This window comes from Oryctolagus cuniculus, chromosome 19, assembly GCF_964237555.1.
Source record: "Oryctolagus cuniculus chromosome 19, mOryCun1.1, whole genome shotgun sequence".
NCBI lineage: Eukaryota > Metazoa > Chordata > Mammalia > Lagomorpha > Leporidae > Oryctolagus > Oryctolagus cuniculus.
The window spans coordinates 50,436,636-50,456,928 of NC_091450.1; the positions used below are offsets into that span (position 1 = coordinate 50,436,636).

A 20,293-nucleotide genomic window follows, 5' to 3' on the forward strand; every position below is an offset into this window, starting at 1 on the left:
GAGCCTCAAGCTGCGATCTCCTGGCGCACACCCTCTCTTAGTTGACTTACAATGCACAACACCAAGCTAATGTGAAGCAAACAGTTGTTACACTGTATTGTTTAGGGAGTGAAGGCAGAAAAAAAAAGTCGGTTTATGTTCAGTACATGTGCCAATTGTTTTCCGAATTTTGATTGAATGCATGGATGCAGAGCCCTCTGATAAGGAGGCCTGACTGTTCTTATTTGCATATTTTTACTATCAAGGGAAAGGGGATGCAGAGATAAATGTGATTTCTTGCTTTTGGGAGTCTGCCATCTAGTGGCAAAGAGAGGCATGTGCACCATTCACTGGGAGCAGAAGAAAATTAGAGTTGCGTTGGACAAGGGGGGTGGGGTGGGCGCTCAGACGGGAACCTGGAAAAGTTCAAGGGTGGACGGGATTCTGAGAGCCAAGGCCAGGAGGCTGGGAGGGCCTGGTATCAGATGGGGTCGCAGGAGACAGCCAGGACAGCCGTGCACTGTGTTCAAGACTTGTTAGTAGAGAGGCCACCGACTCTGGGAAGTGGGTAACCTAGCCAGACCTGCTCATGCCTGCAGGCAAGGACACCCTGCACCAGCTGGGAGATGTCAGGGTTTGTGCACATCCCCGCATTTATGTTTTTTTTTAATATTTATTTATTTTTTTGAAAGTCAGAGTTACAGAGAGGCAGAAGCAGAGAGAGAAAGAGAGGCGTCTTCCAGCCACACTCCCCAAATGGCTGCAATAGCCGGAGCTGGGTTGATCCGGAGCCAAGAGCTTCTTCCAGGTCTCCCAAGCAAGTGAAGGGGCCCAAGCACTTGGACCATCTTCTGCTGCTTTCCCAGGCCATAGCAGAGATCTGGATCGGAAGAGGAGCAGCCGGGACTTGAACCGGTGCCCATATGGGATGCCAGCACTGCAGGCGGTGGCTTTACCCACTGTGCCACAGTGCTGGCCCCTGTCCCCACATTTCTTGCACACCTTAGGTTGTTTTGCTTCCAATCACACAGATGGGGCTTATCTTCCCAGTGCAGAAGCCTTCAGAGGTGTGATCTGGGCTGAGGCTGGGAGAAACAAAGTGCAGGTGTGGGCGGACAGGCAGCTGACAGTGACGGGCGAAAGAGGGGAGCTGGGTGGGGGAGAGGAGGCACCCCGCTCACTGGAGAGGGGAGTGTCTCTGGGACCTGTCTCTACCAGGGACACTGGTAGAGAGGCTTTGAACCAAGGATGGCAAAAGCTGCAGGAATTTGGCATCCAGTTTTACAGTGAGACAGACATTCCCCCCTTCCCCGGGGGGCCTTTTGTGGTGGAGCCAGTGGCAGAGCGACATGGGGAAGCCCCCACCCCTCACAGCTACTGATCTGTTCCTCTTAGCATTGTGCCCCTTCTCTGAGTGAGTGCCCTGGGCTGGGGTTCAGATCTTAGGATACAGGAGGCCTGCCTCAGGGCCCATGGCAAGGAATGACCCTGCTGGAGCCAGCAGCCACAAAAGGTGGCTCAGGGGTGGCTCTTAGAAACCTGGCACAGCCCCTCTAGAGGAGGGGAACGCCATGGGCCCTGGTGGCCTCCTCAGCGTTGGCAGGAGGGGGCTGGGAGAACGTGGGTCTCCCGCGGGGGCTCCTGGGAATGTGAGGTGACTCCGAGCAGAGCCTTGGGTCGCCTTTCACTCCCTCAGCCAGTTCCTGGGGCCCTCCGGGGGAGGTCCTTGGTGATCCTGGGGGCGGTGTTGACCCCACCAAGAGCTGGGTGTGTGCTGGGACTTTTCCCGAGACTCCTCATAGGCCCCCTCCCCACCCGCTTCGCGGGGCCCTCACTGGACGGTGCACAGAGCACACCACCCGCAAAGCCAAGGCCGGTTCACATCGGCCTCCAGCCCTCTCCGGTTCCCACTGGGGTCGGGCCTGGCTGCGAATTCTGGAATCTTCTATAACTAGTCTTTGGGAATGTTTGTGCCTCTGAGCCCCACCTGGAGGCACGAACCACATGTACAGAGCCGCTGGCGGGCCCAGGTGTGAGGGTCCACCCTTCAGGACACCTCTTCATCAAGACCCCGAGGGGTCAGCCAAGGGCAAAGGCGGGAGGCGGAGATTCGGAAAGACCTGCGAGCTCCAGGTAGCGTAGATCTCACCTGGCGTACGAAGTAAGTTAGGACGAGCCCCGCCCACCCTCCGGCGCGCCGGGGCGGGGCTCCGAGCCACGCCCACCAGGGCGGCCTATCGTCGTGTGGGGGCGTGGCTATGCTAATGAGGCCGGGAGAGCTGAGCGAGCCGCTGCTGCCGCTCCGCCCGAGCCCCGGCGAGGCGACCGCGGACCGCGGCGGTGGCCATGGCCCGGGCGCTGGCAGGTCTGGCCGCGGACTTACAGGTCCCGCGGGCCGCGCCCAGCCCGGACTCGGACTCGGACACCGACTCGGAGGATCCGAGTCCGCGGCGCAGCGCGGGAGGCCCGCTGCGCTCGCAGGTCATCCACAGCGGACACTTCATGGTGTCGTCGCCGCACAGCGACTCGCTGACCCGGCGGCGCGACCAGGAGGGGCCCGTCGGACTTTCCGACTTCGGGCCGCGCAGCATCGACCCCACACTCACTCGCCTCTTCGAATGCTTGAGCCTGGCGTACAGGTGAGGGCCGCTCCGGAGAGCCCCGCGCCCAGCTCAGGCCCAGCCCCCGGCTGCACCCCGAGACTCCAGTCACACTCCGGGCACCTTCTTTCCCCGGACCCGGGTGTCCCCTGACCCCGCTTCAGCCTACGCACCCCCCCCCCCATGGGACCTGTGCACCCCAGGCTTCCATTCAGGCCGCCGTTACCTCTTGCTCGGGCGCACGCACCTGCCTTCCGCCTCGACCTCCGCAGGCCCACGACGCGCTCCTCTCCCCGCTCCAGACAAACGCCAGGCATCGCTGGCGCTCCCAGAAGCTTGGGCCACCCCCGCCGGTGCCCGCCCTCCTCCTGGGACCACCATTTGGGCACCTGTCGATACCCCGAATGGCGCCCGTGGTGGCCGCAGTGCACAGCCCCTATGTCCGACGCCGACCCAGACTCTCGTCCATCGCGTCCCCAGCGCCCGGACCCCTCCTTCTTGACCTGCTAGGTCACGGGTGGCGGGAGGAGAGCGCCTGCCCCAGGCGGGCCAGAGAGGCTGTGCACGCCGAGGTCCCGCAGGAGGCGCGCGGGTCGGGTGCTGGGGGAGGCCTGGGCTTCCCCGCACCAGTCTGAGCGCCTCCCGTGGCCTGGGGTCCCTGCCGGCCGCTCCCCAGGACTTCTGCTCCACGCCCTGCGCCCCTCCGGAGGGCGCGAACCAGGGTCCTGGCCCAGAGCCCTGGAGCAAAGTTCCTCGGAGCTGAGGGACCAGGATAAATTATCAACCGAAGACCTTAGGGAAGCGAGGGGGGATCGGCGGGCCTTGATCTTTCCTCTGCAAATAGCCCTCTTCCTCCGCGGCGCCTCCTCCCCTTCTGAGAACCGCTGGCTACCGAGGGGCGCGGACCACGGAGGAGCAATGCCTGCCCCTGGCCGCATTGGCCCAGCCCAGACCCCATTGGCTGGAGGCGACGTAACCTTGGCCCACACGTTCTGGCCCCGGGCCCAGGTCATGTTGCAACCTGATAGTCCAGGACGCCAGACCTATGTGGAAAGTTCAAATTCCCGTCCCTTTCCCCCTCCCCTCCCTCCTCCCCGGACATCACGGGACTGCTTGGGACAGGGCATCTGAGGTCCCGGCACTAGGGATGAGCCCTTCTCCCCACACTCCCACCCACTGCCCCCACTTCATCTTCCTGCTTTGCAGTGCTATGCACCTGCTCTGCTGGGACTGGCACACCTGTGTCCCACCCCAGGCCAAAGGGTGATCAAAAAGGGGAGGGTGGGGGAGGGGGTGAGACAAGCCCCAGTGCACCCCAGAACTGCCACCCCTGAGTCACCAGCAGGAGGATGGAGCCAGGGGCAGCTGGAGTGGGCAGAGACTGTGTGTTTTCCCACTCAGAACATTCAACCTCTGGTCTTCCCCAGGGTGCAGACCCCAGCATCAGGGAGGGGAGTGGCTCAGTCTCGGAGGGGCCTTTGGATTCCCTGCCCCCACTTGGCGGAGGGAAAATGATGAAACTCAGACTGGGTCAGTGTTTAAGCCCTCAAAGCACGCCCCCCCCCCCCCAGTTATAGGGGTTTCCCTGGAACAAGAGATGGCAGAAGTCCAGTGTCCCGTGTGGGACAAAAAGTCCAGGAGGTGGTGGGAGGTGCTCTGGCCTGCAGAGGTGGCCGCCTTTGACCTCCCGCGGGGCAGTGTGGGCAGAGGCAGGACTTTCCAGGAGGCTGTGTTCCACGGCCTGCGTGGGCGGACGCCCGGGGGCTGGGTTGTAGGGGGGAGTTCTGGGCGCTCCAAGGAAGCACTTGTTCATGGTCAGAGCTGACTGCCCAATGCAGACACGGACCTCAGGCTGTCGGCAGGGGCGGGGCGGGGGGTGGTGGAGCAAGCAGGAAAGGAGACCCTACCAGGTATCGAGGGCGGGGAGGGGTGCGGTACCTGAACCAGAAGTCCCTACGCTTTTTCCCTCAAGGGTCTCCAATTTTTTGAGCCATCCCAAGAAGGTCCTTGCATTGGTTCTAAGCTTCTGGCTCCAGGCCTCTCCTCCCCCCCCCCCTAGCCTGTCTCCCCTGTCTCCTGTTGAGACAGATGGTGTTTATCTAACTCCAGGGGGGAAGGGGCTGGGGCGCTGGGCTTACCACTGCATTTGGGCAATGAGCCCTATCATGCCCTCCCCACCGCTGCTACCCCAAAGCAAACACAGGAGCTTGGAGACCAGAGAGGAGAAGGGACCAATGACTCACATGCCCAGGGGACAGTGGGAGAAGGGGCCGAGGAGTCAGACTGGCACCCCCACCCCTTGACCCCCCAGCATGGGAGACGGGCCCCTGGACACAGCGGGCCTGGCTTCCCCTGGCACTGGGGCCTCGGTGTTTCCCACTGAGCAAGGGGTGGAGGCGGGCACAGGGGACTCGCGCACTGCCCTGGCTCACAGCCCCTGAAGAAGGAGGGAGGGAGAGCCGGGCCGACTTCCTGGAGGCAGCAGACTTGGCCCGTGACTCTCAGGCCCCTGGGTGTCAAGCCCCACCCCCGTGGACTGGATGGACCACTAGGATTAGGCTCAGGGCAACATCTCCCCAGCACCTTTCTTGGGGGTCCTGGGGATCCATTGTCTTACACACACACACACACACACACACACACGCCCTGCACTGTGCCCGGATTGCCACAGGGCACAGGCCAAGCGGTGACTGGCAGCTCTCAGGCCACCTCTGCTCTGTCCAGGCAAACTGGCCCCGAAGCCACAAGGCTGGGACGGCCCCAAGCCTGCCCCTTGCCCTTCCCAACTCTCTCCTCTCTCTCTCTCTCTCTCTCTTTTTTTTTTTTTTTTTTTTTTTTGACTCTTCTTAGTAAGAAAGGGGCCTGAGAACTGTCTCCAGCCAAGCCTACCAGACAGCGCTGGCCCGGCCAAGGACTGGGCTCATCCACAGTCCGGGCCTGGCCGTCTCTCCTGGTGGGACGCTCTGAGCCCAGGGCTGACCCCGGGGCCACGGTTGCGGGCAGGTTAGATGAGGGGCATTGGTGGTGGTCCCTGGTCCCTGGCCCCTGGCCCCTGGCAGCCCCTGCACAAGCTCCCGGCCGCGCGTGTCTGACCCGCCTGCTCTCTTCCCGGCCACAGCGGCAAGCTGGTCTCCCCAAAGTGGAAGAACTTCAAAGGCCTCAAGCTGCTGTGCCGAGACAAGATCCGCCTGAACAACGCCATCTGGAGAGCCTGGTACATCCAGTGTGAGTGGGGCAGCACGGCGGGCGGGGGTGGGGGGCGCCCCTGGCCAGCTCCCGGCCCCCCAGAGGGGTGAAGGGCATATCGTCCCCAAGGGCGCTTTCCGCTGGAGGTTCAGATTTGGGGAACTGTTCAAGGCCCGTTCGCGGGTCCCCTTCGTCCACACGGGTGCCTTGCACGCCCGGGCATGGGGTGGGCACTGGACGCTCTTGGGGACCATTGCATCACTCCTCAGAGAGATCACTGACCCTGAGCCGACCTCTCCCACCTTTTCCTTGACGCTGTCACTCAACACCTAGCCAGTGCCCGCCTTGGAGATTTGGGAAGAGGGGCACCCCACCCCTCCGCCGCTGCCAGAGAGGCCATGGTGGGTCGTGGAAGCGATTCTGGGCTTCAACTCCTCTTGGAGCTGGTTTGCCAGCCAATCTCTGCCCCCTTGCTGGCTGTGTGACTTCAGGCAGGTGGCCTAACCTCTCTGAACTCTCCTCATCTCTAAAGCAAGGCCAGTGGTCCTACCTGCCATGCTTGGTATGAGATGGCACTAAATCCCTGTTCCATAGTGGATGCATCCCTGTAGGAGGTCACATTCATTCATCTGGGGACACCCCAGTCCTGAGGCAGGCAGCCCTGGGCTGGGACCCTGTCCAGTACAGTTAGGTCCAGCGCTGAGCCGGGGACATACTCCCGCGGTGAGGGGGGAGGGCAGCCCACATGCTGTTGTCTGTCCTGGCCCCCGCTGGCCTCCATCCAAGCAGAGAGAGAGGGTGTGAGTTTTCTGGTTCCTGTCCATCTGCGTGTTGGGCAGCTCCACAAATCCACGGGATTAGAGACTTCCTAGCAACCCTGGGAGATCCGTCTGACGGGCTCCCATTCTGTGGAGGAGCCACTGAGACCCAGAGAGTGAGCGATTGCTCGTTCAGGTTCACCAAGCAGAGCAGGAGCAGCCTCGGGGGGCTGGCTGGCCGGCCGGGGTTCTCCCGCTCAGAGCCCAGTGCTCCCGGCTGGCTGAGAACACAGCGCCTGGCAGAGCCAGGACTGAGGTGTGCAAGAGCAGATGGCTTTCTGGATGTCTCCTCTGGGCCTCTGCTGTTCCTGAGTCCTTCAGGCAGGCCCTGGCAAAGCTGGGAAGCTGAGAAGCCGGGGCGGGGCAGGGGGGAGTCAGTGTGCCCCCTCCCCATCAGCTGCCTGGGACACACACCCATCACTCTGCTGAGCCGCGGTGCCTCCTTCCCCCCAGCCCAGACAGACCTCCCTCCGCAGCAGTTACTACTCAGGTTGCTGGCAGCCCCCAGGCTGGGCACGCCCTATCTATGTGGCCTCAGTTGTCTTTGCTGATCTGTAAAATGGGTATAAGTGTAGGTCTGAGGGCTCGCTGGAGGCAAGGAGTGATGATGATAACGATGGTGGTGGTGGTGACAGCTCACAGCGGGCACATGAGAAACAGCAGGACCCCCCCCACAACGACAAAGGTTTGGAAATGAACTTCAGGGGAGGGGGCTCAGCTGGGAAGGCCCTGCCACCCCCTCTCTGCAGGCTCCCGGCCCCCAGCTCCTGTCCTGGTCACCCCCACACTCAGCTCCCAGGGCACTTTGCACTCCTCCCCCTCCCGGGCAGGCGGGAGGACTTTCCACCTTGCGCTGTCTGTTGTTTGTTTGCTCTCCTTATCTCTGCACACAACTGGAGCTGCGAACAGCACCCTGCTTCAGCTCTGTATCCCCCTGTATCCCCATCTCAGTATCTGTCCCTGAGAAAGGCTTAGGCGGCCAACTTATCAGCATTCAACAAAGCCTGCCCCCCCCCCCAGCCCCAGGAAGCCACAGTGTCGCAGCCCTTCTGTCCAGAACACGGGCTGCCCAGGCCTGGGCAGGGGGCAGCCAGGCTGCGCCCACTCAGCCCTTCGTCGGCGGCTCGCTTCGTCCTCGCTGGTGCTCGCTTCTTCACTGGGGGAAGCGGGGAGCCCTCCCTTGCTCTCAGCCCTGAGAGTCTGCACCCCCACAGGCTCATCCCCTTTACTTTCTGTCCAAGCCAGTCCCAGCAGCCAGGACCAAGCCCCCGCCCCTCCGTCGGGTCCTGCAGAGCTTTGTAAACGGTGCCAAAGGTCTGGCTAGGGGTGGGCGTTACAGCAGCAGCTAACACACCGCTAGAGCTCTGGGTTCCGGCTTCCCGCTAATGTGCACCCTGGGAGGCAGCGTGTGATGGCTCAAGGACCTGGGTCCCTGCCACCCACGTGGGAGACCCGGATGGAGCTACAGGCTCCTGGCTTCAGCCTGGCCCAGCCCTGGCTGTTTGCAGGCATTTGGGGGAGTGAACCGGCAGATGAGAGATGTCTCTGTGCCTTTCAAATAAGTTAAATTAAAAAAGAAAAGTCGCCGGCGCCGTGGCTCAATAGGCTAATCCTCCACCTTGCGGTGCCGGCACACCGGGTTCTAGTCCCGGTCGGGGCGCCAGATTCTGTCCCGGTTGCCCCTCTTCCAGGCCAGCTCTCTGCTAAGGCCAGGGAGTGCAGTGGAGGATGGCCCAGGTGCTTGGGCCCTGCACCCCATGGGAGACCAGGAAAAAGCACCTGGATCCTGGCTCCTGCCATCGGATCAGCGCGGTGCGCCGGCTGCAGCGGCGGCCATTGGAGGGTGAACCAACGGCAAGGGAAGACCTTTCTCTCTCTGTCTCTCTCTCTCACTGTCCACTCTGCCTATCAAAAAATAAAAAAAATAAAAAAGTCCCGGCCCGCGCGTGGCTTACTAGGCTAATCCTCCACCTGCGGTGCTGGCACACCGGGTTCTAGTCCCGGTCGGGGCACCGGATTCTGTCCTGGTTGCTCCTCTTCCAGTCCAGCTCTCTGCTGTGGCCCGGGAGTGCAGTGGAGGATGGCCCAAGTGCTTGGGCCCTAAGCTCCTGGCTCCTAGCTTTGGCTCAGCGCGGTGCGCTGGCCGCAGCAGCCATTGGTGGGTGAACCAATGGAAAAGGAAGACCTTTCTCTCTGTCTCTCTCTCTCTCACTGTCCACTTTGCCTGTCAAAAAAAAAAAAAAAAAGTCCCGATGCGTGTCATGTTCTAGCGGCTCCCTCCTTGGGTCCCCTTGGGTCCTCATTAGTCACAGAGGAAGCCGGCAGGGGGCCCCAGGGGGGACTCCCCGAGATCGTCCCCGCCAAGGCTCAGCAATTGTTCTGTCCATCAGAATGACTGTGTGCCCAGCTCTGTGCTGGAAGCAGAGAAATGATGCTGGAAGCACCCTGGGGGGCTTGGAGGGCAGGGAGGTCTTCCTGGAGGAGGGGCCCCCGTCCTGCAGGGTAGGGAGGGGAGTGTCCTGTGGAATCAGACCAGAGGGTGGGCTGTGTGGCTTCCAGGAGGGGCAGGCGGGGCAAGCACGTGGCACCCAGACTCCGGGATGAGCCATGGAGGGCTCCAGACCCGCACTGACCGGGCAGATGGGTTGGAGACGGTGGGGCTGGCATCAGGGAGGCGCTGGGCAGGCTTGAGGCCAGCTCGGGAGGGTGGGCCTCGGAAGAGACATCACAGATCCTAGGGCACTGAGCCGCCAGGTCTGTGGCTTAGGCAGAGGACGCTGGGAGCTGGGGACCAGCTTTGGTGGCAAGTGTTGGGACTTCCTGTTGGAGGGACCTCGGGAAACTGGATGTGGGGCTGGGGCCGGGGAGGGTGGCCTGAGAGAGGCTGGGGGCTGGGCTTTGCGGGGCAGCCAGGACAAAGCCGGGGGGGGGGGGGCAGGCAGGAAAGCAGGGAGGGGGCAGCTGCTGGGGTTGGGGAAGAGCCTGGGAGCTGGGTGAGTGCAGCAGGTGCAAGTGCCAGTGGGAGCTTTGGGGGTGGCCCAAAGGGAGCAAGCCTGGGGTGAAGTCAGTACTGCAGATGGGGGCGGGGGTAGGGCTCCCCGAGGTGGTGGACCTGGCCTGGGGCGTCAGTGGTGGTGGTGGGGAGCCTGCTGCGGGGACTCCAGCCTGGCCAGGACCTTCTTGGGGCAGCTCACTTCCTGTGGCCCCACAGCTGGAAGCTCCCAAGCTCCGGGGGTTGGGGGCGGGCACAGAGGTGTGGGAAGTCAGTGCATACCTGGAGGAGGAAGATCTGGGGGGGGGGGGGTTAAAGCAGGCAAGAAGGCTTCCCAGAGGAGGCGGCACCAGCAGGTTTTCGTGGGGTGCTGCTTGAGAACCAGTGCCCTTGGGCGGGGAGATGCAAGGGCTGGGGGCGCCCTGACCCGGCCCGGTTCCCTCAGATGTGCAGCGGAGGAAGAGCCCCGTGTGTGGTTTCGTGACCCCCCTGCAGGGGCCCGAGGCGGATGAGCACCGGAAGCCGGAGGTAGCGGGGACCCGGGACCCTCCCCCTGCAGAGGGGCAGCGAGGGGCGGGAGCTGGGGGCGGGGTGCCCGGGCCGCCTTCTCTCTGAGCCCCCTCCCCCTGGACCCTCCCCAGGCCGTCGTCCTGGAGGGAAATTACTGGAAGCGGCGGATCGAGGTGGTGATGCGAGAGTACCACAAGTGGCGCATTTACTACAAGAAGCGGGTCAGTGGCCAGTCCAGGGACACCCCCCCAACACCTCCCCCCACCCACAGTGCCCCCTGCCGGCCGCGGCCCAGCCCACTCGCCTCGCGCCTTCTGTTGCGTTCCTGGAGGGCGACAGCGCCACCGTGCGGCCACGCGGACTCCTCGCAGCCTGCTGCATCCTCTAGGGTCTGGGTTTGGGGGGAACTCCCGAGGCCGACCGAGGGCTCGCGTTTTGTGGGGGGCGAGAGCAAGGAATCGAGGGTCCGACTCTGTGTTCCTGCAGCTCCGGAAGTCCAGCAGAGAAGGGGACCTCCTGGCTCCCAAGCAGGTGCGTGCAGAGGGTGGACAGCTTCAGCCTCGGTGGACAGGGCAGTGAGGGGACCAGCCAGGGACCTGGGGTTCACTGTGCTCTATTAGTGGAGCACTTCTCCCCTTGGGAGGCCGCAGAACTGGGAGGACCCCCCCAGGCCACTGGGCAAGTGGAGGGAGGCCGGGGGGTGCCGAGGGAGCTAAGGGCTGGGCCCCAACCCTCCCCACCCCCCAACACAGGTATAAAGGGGCAGGAAGGGGTCCTCTTTCAGACCAGGATACCCCTTGGGGGAGCTGGTAGGGGCCCACGAGATGACCTTGGCCTTCCAGGTGGCCAACTGGGTCCTGCAGGGACAGAGGAGGAGGGGCAGATGTGTGTGAGGGTGTGTGGCTCTGGCTGAACCCCCCACAGGGGTGACCCAGAGGGCCGGGCGGTGAGTGCTCTGTCCCACCAGCCGGAAACGGGGTGGCCGCCGCGGGAGCGATGGTGCCAGCAGCTCTTCTCCAGCGTGGTGCCGGTGCTGCTGGGGGGCCCCGAGGAGGAGCCAGGCGGCCGGCAGCTGCTGGACATCGACAGTTTCTTGTCCGACATCTCCGACACACTCTTCACCATGACTCAGCCGGGGCCCTCGCCCCTGCAGCTGCCCCCCGAGGATGGTGAGGGCCGGGGTGGGTGCTGGGGGACGGGAGGGGGGCCGAGGGAGGCCGAGGCCTGTGACGATCCAGGCCGCTCTCTGCCTGCTGGCCCCGACGGTGCACTACTGCCCCCTGCAGCCTACGTGGGCAATGCTGACATGATCCAACCGGACCTGACACCCCTGCAGCCCAGCCTGGATGACTTCATGGAGATCTCAGGTGGGCGGGGCCCTTCCGGGGGTGGGGTGGGGTGCAGGAGCAGGGTCAAGTACAGGAAAGCCTTGGGTTGACTGTCAGACCTCAGGCCTGTCCCAGGCAGGTGGCCTGGGTGGATTCTGAAGAATCTTCCTGTTCGCCTTTAAAATATAGACTGATTGATTGATTTGAAAGTCGGAGAGAGGAAGATAGAGATCTTCCATCTGCTGGTTTGCTTTCCAAGCGGCAGCAATGGCCAGGACAGAGCCAGGCTGAAGCCAGGAGCTTCTTCTGGGTCTCCCACGTGGGTACAGGGGCCCAAGCACTTGGGCCATCTTCCGCTGCTTCCCCAGGTGCATTAGCAGGGAGCAGTGTAGGAAGTGGAGCAGCCGGGAATTGAACTGGCGCTCAGGCGGGATCTGGCATTGCAGGTGGTGGGCTTAACCCTTTAATGTGCTTGTTTGAGAGGCAGAGAGACAGGACAGACAGAACTTCCATCTGCCGATTTACTCCCCCAATGTCCTCAACAGGACCAGGGCCAGGGCCAGAAGCTGGCCACTCGATCCAGGTCTCCCACGTGGGCGGCGGGGACCCTGTTATGTGAGCCTTGCCTGCTGCCTCCCAGAGTCTACATGAGCAGGGAGCCAGAGCCAGGAGCCAGAGCCAGGCACGCGGCTTTGGGCTGTGGCCGTCTTAACCTCCATCCTGAACAGGTGGCATGTAACCATTTGGGAAAACCTACTTAAACCAAGAATGTCCCTTTGGACCCACAAAGTTCGCCTCTAGATCATTTTCATGTGCAAATAGTTCTTGGGGGGAGTGTGGGAGTTTAGAGCAGTGGGTACGGCACTGCTTAGGGCACCTGCACCCCACATCAGCATTCAAGTCCTGGCTGCACCACTTGCCATCCGGCTTCCTGCTAATGCGCACCCTGGGAGGCAGCAGGTGATGGCTCAAGTCCTTGGGCCCCTGCCGCCCACGTGGGAGACCTGGATGGAGCTCCTGGCTCCTGGCTTCAGCCTGGCCCAGCCCTGGCTGTTGTGGGCATTTAGAGAGTGAATCAGTGGATGGAAACGCTTTCTGTGTCTGTCTGTCTCTCTGTCTACCCCTCAATTCAAAAGCAAGCGTTTAAATAAAATAGTAAGTTCCCCAGCCTCCCCCGCAGGGCCACCAAGTCCATGGCTGCTCCTGCTGGTTGCGGAGGGGGTCACACATGCCCTGGTTCTCACAACAGTCTCTGCCCCACTGAGCTGTAGATGTCAGGCGGACGTCAGGGCTCGGCCTGTCTCACCTGCGGCCTAGGGGACCAAAACAGGGTCCCTGGGATAGAGGCTCAGTTTCGGTAATTCCCAACCCCTCCCCCTCCCCCTCGCCCAGGGTGCTGTCAGTCAAGAGGTGGCGGCCTATAGGGTGGGGACTTGAAGCCTATGGGGGCGGGGACTAGGGAATGAGGAACCGCCCCCAGCCCTGAGCCGGGTGGGGGCTGCTGGGGGCAGAAGTCTTGATGGCCGTGCCCCGGGAGCAGAGCGGCCTGCGAGAGCAGGAGCCCTGGGTGGGCACCCAAACCCTCGCCACAGGTAGGAGCTGGTCTGGGGCTGGGAATCAACTGTCAATCCAGGGTGGCTGCTGGGTGGGGGCGGCTATGGGTCACAAAGAACAGTAGGCCTGGTGCGGCCCCCTGGAGCGAGCACTGTGTGCACTGCCGCTCTGAGTGTCCCCAGGGGCCCCTCCCTGGGGAGGTCAGGCTGGAAACCCAGGGAGGGGCCAGGAGCCGCGGCGGGGGCACACTGGGTGAGGGGAGGCCTTGGAGGGGCTCAGGGCTCAGTGGGTGGCTGGGCCAGGAAGTGACTGCCCCAAGGTAGGGTGGGGACAGCATGGGCTGTCCATGGTCAGGGGACGGCTGGAGGCTCAGGTCTGGGGCGGGCTTGCTGTGTGTGTGGTGGGCAGCTACAGTGAACTGGAGCCTGGGCCCCCCAAGATGGTGGGACCCACAGTCCCAGGGTCCCTCAGTCCCGGGTGGCATCAGTGACCCCTGGCCCTGTCCCACCCAGTCCCTCTATTTTATTGGACCGGCACAGAGACAGATCTCCCTGGTTCACTCTCCGAATGCCCGCGACAGTCAGAGCTGGACCAGGCAGAGTCAGCAGCCGCAAGCTCCAGCCAGGTCTCCCACACGGGTGGCCGGGACCCAAGCGCCTGCTGCCTTGCAGGGTGCACATTAGCAGGAAGCTGGAGCCAGGAGCCGGGACTGGGATCCAGGCCCTCCCGGACACGGGATGTGAACTTCTGGGGGTGGGGGGGGCAGCTGAGCCGCAGCACCAAAGGCCCACAGCAGCCGTGTCCGTCCAGTCCCTCGGTGGACAGCAAGGGGCCACCTCCTAGCCCTGTGCTGAGGAAAGACACATACACACACACACACACACACACACACACACACACGGCACAGGGCATGGGGCAAGGTCAGCTCAGCTCAGCACAGCTCAGCTCTAGACGCCGGGAGGCGACGCCAAGGGGAACAGACGCTACATGCAGACAGCACGCTGACCCTCCCAGAGTCGGCCCCTTGGCCCCTCGGGCCCCACATCCTGGCAGAGCTGTCAGCTGCACGCACGCCCACACACGCACACACGCACATGTGTTGGACACCCCCGGGTCCTGGGTCCCAGTCCCAGCTGTGACTTTACTCAACCCATTCCTGGTGTCCTTAGCTGAGGTGGGGGGAGGGGAGACTCTCTGGGTTGGGGTGGGGGGCTGGAAGGGCAGAGTGAGGGCCCCCGGAGGCCTTGGGAGCTGGCGCGGACCATGGCTGGTCGGGTCAGAGAAAGGTGGCCGGAAGGGAGCGGGTAGGCGGGTGGCGCCCCGGCCCGGGATGTGGTCAGCCAGCTGCTTCCCAAAACCAGAATAGCCTAAGACTTACACAACCCGCACCCCAAACAATCCGGCCGCCCTCCTCCCCAGCGCCTCGGGCCTCCCGGCCCCCTCCCACTCCCACTCCCGCCCCACCCGACTGTCAACCCCCTCATAACACCCTGCTCTTGACCTCACAGTAAACCTAGCTGGTCCCAGCGCCTCTGACCCCCTGACCTCGCTCACTTCTAACTCACCCCGAACCCATGCTGCCTTAGGGTGCCGCAGCCCCCCACTCTGCCCTCTCTGCACCCCCTTCCTGGGCCTCCAGCAGAAACTGGAGTAGGGGGCAGACAGGGGCCGAGGATGGGGGCCCATTGGGTTTCTGGGGGTCTCTGCTTACCGCCCCCGCCATGCCCACCCCAGTCCAGCCTCTGTCGCCGCTTCCCGTGAGTGAGACAGAAACGCCCCCAGTTTCACAATCTCCTGTGTAAGCCCCCCCTTTTCCCGCCAGCACCCCCACCCCAGCCCCGGGGCCAGCCTGATGCCCTCTCTCCGCCCACTGCCTCCCAGCCCCCGCAGGAGCCCTAAGTGCCACCTCCCTGTGTGACTCAATTACAGATTTCTTCACCAACTACCGGCCCCCGCAGACTCCTGCGCCCCCGAGCCTCCCCGAGCCCCCCAGCTTCGGCCCCATGGCTGATTCCCTCTTCAGCAGCGGGGTCCTGGGCCCCGAGGTGCCCCCAGCCTCCACAGGTCCGACCCAGCTCTCAGCACACCACCGCCTGCAGGTGAGCCCACCTGGGTGAGAGCTGACCCCAGGGCCCTGCCTGGGTCTCGGCGTCCACCTGGGCAGGGAGGACCCTGGGAAGCAGAACTGGACACGAGGGAGGTTGGGAGGGAGGCTGGGGAGGAAGGCTTCCTGGAGGAGGGGGAATTGTGGGCCTCGGTGGGAAGAGACGGGCAGAGAGCAAACCAGGGGCAGAGAGGGCAGGGAAGCTGAGCCTACAGGTTCAGGGCTTGGGGAACCCTCATTTTGGCTCGAGAGCTCCAGTCGCGCTTGACCTATTGTCCCCCTCGCTGTCACACCCTTCCCCGTCCCGGGCAGATCTCAAGGCTGTTAGAGTGGCCCACTGAGGAGGTCTCTTTCCTCCTCCCTTGCTGGAAGAAAGGGCAGTGTTTTGCTCACCAACCCTGGCCACCGTCCAGGTGCACAAGCGCACCCAGGTAGTGCCTGTGCAGTGAGCGAGCAGGCTGGGGGAGGAATGGGAGATGTGCTGTGGCCAGCGGGGGACTTAGCATAGCAGGGAGTGGCCAGTGGCATGGACGGGCTGCTGCCTGGATTCCAAGATGCATTGCTTGGTGTCTCCATGAATGGGCCGGTGGGCAGGTGAGAGGCTCGGGGGGGGGGGGCGGGGTGCCCAGGTGGCTCACGGATGGGCGGATCGCTGATGGATGGGTTGACGGATGAGTGACAGGTAGTGGGGCTGGGGCAGGGAGAGGCAGGTGAGTGAGCTCCATGAGGAGGGGGGTGCCTGGGTGGAGAATGGATGGATAGAGCCTGGGTGGGTGGACTGGTCCGTGGGCAGACTGGCGCAAGCGTTAGGAGATGGGCTGCTCGTCGGGGCGATGAATGGAAGGCAGGAAACCTGCTGACTTGTGTCGAGATGCACTCCCCTCCGCTCACCAGAGTAGACTCTCCCTGCTGTGTGTTGTGTATGCGTGTGGGACTGCATGTGCATGTGTGCATATGTGTATGACTTCATGCATGTATACGTATGTGTGCGAGTGTGTGCATGTGTGTGTGTGTTGGAAGGCAGGGGTTATTTCCCCTCTCCCCCCACCAGTGTCCAATCTACACTTCACCAGGGCAGGAGCTGTGTGGGGGCTGCAGGGCCCACTCTGCTCTCTAACTCTCTGTCCACCCCTCTGCCCCCCAACAAGGCTCGGAGCAGCTGCCCTGGCTCCTTGGACCCCAGTGCCTTCCTGAGCTCTGACTTCCTCCTTCCTGAAGACCCCAAGCCCAAGCTGCCGCCCCACCCTGCGACCCCACCTCTCCTCCAATGCCCCAGCCTTGCCAAGGTGCCCGGCCTGGAGCCCTGCCCCCCGGCCCCCTTCCCTGCCACGGCGCCCTCGCAGGCTGCTTTGCAGCAGGGAGAGTCTGTCTTCCCGCCCAGGTTCCCTTTCCTGACTGCCCCTCCTGCCCCTCCTGCCCCAGGCGTGTCCCCGCTGCCTGCTCCCACCCCCTTCCTGCCCACCCCCCAGCAGGTGCAAGGCCCTGCCCCCACCACTTTCCCCCTGGGCCACCTCCCCGCTGGGTACCCAGAGCCTGCCTTCGGGCCTGGCTTCGCAGTGCCTCAGGGTGTGCGGCCCAGATGCAAGCCCCCCACCACATCCCTTGGGGGGCGGAAAGCCAGCCCCCCAACCCTGGCCCCTGCCACGGCCAGGAGCAACAACCCCTGTCTCACGCAGCTGCTCACTGCAGGTGAGACCCGGAGCAGAGCGGCCAGAGGGGGAGGAGTGGACCAGGCATGGGAGGGGAGCTGGGGGCAGGCCCAGCAGGGAGGGGTGTGGAGGAGGCAAGGAGTTAGGGACCTCGGCCAGCTGTGCCTGAGAGGACTGAGGTCGCAGTCCTGAGCAATGATGGGGCTTGGGCCAGCCTGCGCAGCCCTCACGGTCCTGCCTGTGTACAGCCAAACCTGAGCACGCCCTGGAGCCACCGCTGGCCCCCGGTGCTCTCCTCCAGCCCACGGAGTCCCCCGTAAGTTGGTGGCCACTGGGAGGGAGGTGGGGGGGGGCCCGGGGACTCTCCCCACCCCCTAACCCTCTGCCCTGCTCCACCGCAGCAGGAGCCCACCCCTGAATTCTCCTGCGCCTTCTATCCCCCGGCCCTGGCCCCTACGCCACCCCGGCCACCGCCAGGCCCCGCTGCCCCGGCCGCTCCCAGGCCCCTGATTGTCCCCAAGGTGGAAAGACTTTCGCCCCCGGCACCCAGCGGTAAAGAGGGGTCCCAGGGACTCTAAGAGACGGAGAGGCTGAGGGGGACAGGGCAGTGGGACCCCCCCACCTGTGTGTCGGTCTGTCTGTGGGCCCCTCTGTCCCCGCTACAGGCAGTGAGCGGCGGCTGTCAGTGGAGCTCAACTCCGCGCCCTGCCAGGCGGCCCTGAGCCTGCGAGTCTCTCCCGCTCAACCCATCCTGAGCCGCGGCCGTCCAGACAACAAGGTGGGGGCGTCGTCCCCCTGGCTCCGAGCCCGGGTCTGCCACCCCCAGGCTCGCCCGGGCCCCCGCCTGGGCTCACCCGGTGTCTGCTCCCCAAGACCGAGAGCCGGCGCATCACGCACATCTCTGCGGAGCAGAAGCGGCGCTTCAACATCAAGCTGGGGTTCGACACGCTTCACGGCCTTGTGAGCACGCTCAGCGCCCAGCCCAGCATCAAGGTGCAACCCCCATGCCCGGGCCGGCGCCCCCTGCCCACCGCCACCACGGGGCCCCTTCCTGCACCTCCATGCCCGAGACCGCGTCCGCACGCTCTGCGGTCTCCTCCCGCCCCGCGCTGTGCAACGGGTGGGTCCCCCCGACACACACACGTACACCCCGGGTCCGAAGAGACGGCCCCCAGCGCCTGAGCGCCCCCTGCTGGCGGCCGCAGGTGAGCAAGGCCACCACGCTCCAGAAGACGGCCGAGTACATCGTCATGCTGCAGCAGGAGCGCGCGGCCATGCAGGAGGAGGCCCAGCAGCTGCGCGACGAGATCGAGGAGCTCAACGCCGCCATCAAGTAGGCAGGGTCCCTCTGGCGGGCGCCGTGGCCTCCTGGGGAGGGCCGGGACTGTCTGCCTCCCAGCCCTGAGCGCGCCCGCCTGCGCCCGCCCGCAGCCTGTGCCAGCAGCAGCTGCCCGCCACGGGGGTGCCCATCACGCACCAGCGTTTCGACCAGATGCGAGACATGTTCGATGACTACGTGCGGACGCGCACGCTGCACAACTGGAAGTTCTGGGTGGTATCCTAGCGCGCGCGGCAGCCCAGGGCCGCTCCCAGGGGAGGGGCAGTGGGGGAGGGGGGACGGGCTGTGGGTCTGCCTCCTGCTCCCTGACCCCTGGCTTCTCGGTCAGCGCAAAGGGCCGTGGAGGGACTGGGAGAAGAGCGTAGGAGTCAGGGCCTTGGTGGGGATGGGACGGGTGCACCAGCGCGAGTCACCGGAGCCTGTGGTTGGATGGTGTCCAGGCCCCACCTAGGGTCAGGGCTAGGGTGAGTGAGGCTGTGGGGGCACCAGCCTGGCCTCAGACCCGCTCCTTGACCTGGGACCAGTTCAGCATCCTCATCCGACCCCTGTTCGAGTCCTTCAATGGCATGGTGTCCACGGCCAGCTTGCACAGCCTCCGTCAGACCTCGCTGGCCTGGCTGGATCAGTACTGCTCCCTGCCGGCTCTCCGGCCAAGTACGTGAGCCACCTTGCAGGCGCGTTGCCCCGAGGGTGGGCAACTGCTCAGAGCCCTGCTCAGACCCCAGGTCCCTCTGGCCTCCCACACAGCCTGGGATCTGCTCCCTGCAGGGTCTCCCCACTACCACCACCACCATTTGTCCGCAGCATCCCGGGGTATAGGGCCTGACCCCAGGTGACAGTCTGTCTCCCCACTGCCACCCCCTAGCCGTGTTGAACTCCCTACGCCAGCTGAGCACGTCCACCAGTATCCTGACCGACCCAGGCCGTGTACCTGAGCAAGCCACGCGGGCAGTCACAGAGGGCACCCTTGGCAAACCGCTGTAGTCCCGGCCAGACCCGGCTGCCCTGGGGCTGTCTTCCCCGGGCATGTGCTCCCCTACTGCCCCAGGCCCTGGCTCTGCCCTCCCCTGAGGATGGATTGAGTCAGGTCCCGCCGAGTCTCATACTGTACACCGACGTGGGCCTCTGTCTTCCAATCTGCAAAAATGGACACACGGAGGCTTCCAGCAGCCGACGTCCCCAAGGCCTTAGCAACAACCATGACGTCAGCACCTGCACTGGTGACTCAGGGAGTTCAAAGAGGGAAGAGGTCAACCCCACCTGCTCCCCAGCAGCGGGGCACGGTGTGGGGGGCTGGGGAGGGCCCCTGGAGTGAAGCCAGAAAGACCTGACCCTGGGAGAGACCAGGGCAGGCGTCGCATGTGCGTGTGTGTGTGTGCGCATGTGTGAGTGTGTTTTGTAAAGAATTCTTAACCAATAAAAGCAAAAACCGCCTTGCTGTTTTGTCCATGTGACTGTCCACGTGCCTTGTCGGTGGCAGTGGGAGGAGTTGGGAGTCCCCGACCAAGACCTTGCCCCGGGGTGGCGGGGAGAGGTGGGCTGGGCTGAGAATAGGTACACGAGCAGGAAGACCAGTTAGGAGGCTGCTGTGTGTGTCCAGGTGGGGCCAGGGCCTGGCTCCTGTGCAGGAAATCCTCCTTCCAGGCCAAGAGAGAGGCCAGGGAGGCTGCCTTTGGGGCTGGAAGAGGGCGGAGCTAGGACGATGGGAGTGGAGGTGCCACTATTTCCTGTGGGCCTGCTGGGGACCAGGCCACAGCCTGCGGCTCTATCTCCCCTTCTGTGGAGCTGGCGTTCAGTGGGACATCTGGACGCACCTGTGGGTTGCAAGAAACGCACACATGGGCTTCTGTGGGCTGTCAGTTCTCATCTGAGCCTGCAAAGAACAAGCCCAGAAGTGCTTGGTGTTTCCCGCAAGCCACACACCCCCATTCTGAGTGCTTTGTTAAGTACTCACTCACTGCGTTCTCACAGCATCTGCCTCGGAGCCTTGCCGTGAGGATGGAGGTGTCAAAGCCAGGTGCCTGCCTTGTGGCACAGTGGGTGCTGCTGCTGCTGGCCAGGCCCGCAAACCCCACATCAGAGTGTTGCTTCCAGTCCTGGGACTGCTCTGTTTCCAATCCAGCTCCCTGCTGATGCGCCAGGGAAAGCAGCAGGGGATGGCCCAAGTGCTTGCATCCCTGCACCCACATGGAAGACCCGGATGCAGTTCCTGGCAGCCTGGCCCAGCCCCAGCA

At 63.8% G+C, this 20,293-nt stretch overlaps 1 protein-coding gene and 1 long non-coding RNA gene across 4 annotated transcripts in view; one reads left to right on the forward strand and one right to left on the reverse strand.

The window, feature by feature from the left end:
• MLXIPL (MLX interacting protein like) overlaps positions 1-19,493 on the forward strand; it is a 29,683-nt gene extending 10,190 nt beyond the window's left edge. The window contains exons 1-17 of one of the 3 annotated variants that reach the window (XM_051835436.2): positions 2,250-2,618; positions 5,698-5,804; positions 10,021-10,103; positions 10,217-10,306; positions 10,572-10,616; positions 11,053-11,254; positions 11,372-11,452; positions 14,897-15,066; positions 16,220-16,760; positions 16,969-17,036; positions 17,122-17,272; positions 17,386-17,498; positions 17,594-17,713; positions 17,926-18,053; positions 18,152-18,275; positions 18,584-18,713; positions 18,925-19,493. In XM_051835436.2, coding sequence (XP_051691396.1) covers positions 2,326-2,618; positions 5,698-5,804; positions 10,021-10,103; positions 10,217-10,306; positions 10,572-10,616; positions 11,053-11,254; positions 11,372-11,452; positions 14,897-15,066; positions 16,220-16,760; positions 16,969-17,036; positions 17,122-17,272; positions 17,386-17,498; positions 17,594-17,713; positions 17,926-18,053; positions 18,152-18,275; positions 18,584-18,713; positions 18,925-19,043 — 2,565 coding nt within the window. In that variant the 5' untranslated portion in view covers positions 2,250-2,325 and the 3' untranslated portion in view covers positions 19,044-19,493. Of the gene's footprint in view, positions 1-2,249; positions 2,619-5,697; positions 5,805-10,020; positions 10,104-10,216; positions 10,307-10,571; positions 10,617-11,052; positions 11,255-11,371; positions 11,453-14,896; positions 15,067-16,219; positions 16,761-16,968; positions 17,037-17,121; positions 17,273-17,385; positions 17,499-17,593; positions 17,714-17,925; positions 18,054-18,151; positions 18,276-18,583; positions 18,714-18,924 lie in introns of those variants that run through there. The other 2 variants (XM_051835437.2, XM_051835439.2) reach the window with 2 other exon arrangements.
• LOC103345302 (uncharacterized) lies at positions 23-3,584 on the reverse strand. Its single transcript, XR_011384581.1, has 3 exons — positions 2,827-3,584; positions 982-1,064; positions 23-859 (listed from the first exon to the last, which is right to left on the reverse strand). It is a non-coding gene; the product is annotated as an uncharacterized lncRNA (long non-coding RNA).
• Positions 19,494-20,293: the final 800 nt, after the last annotated feature.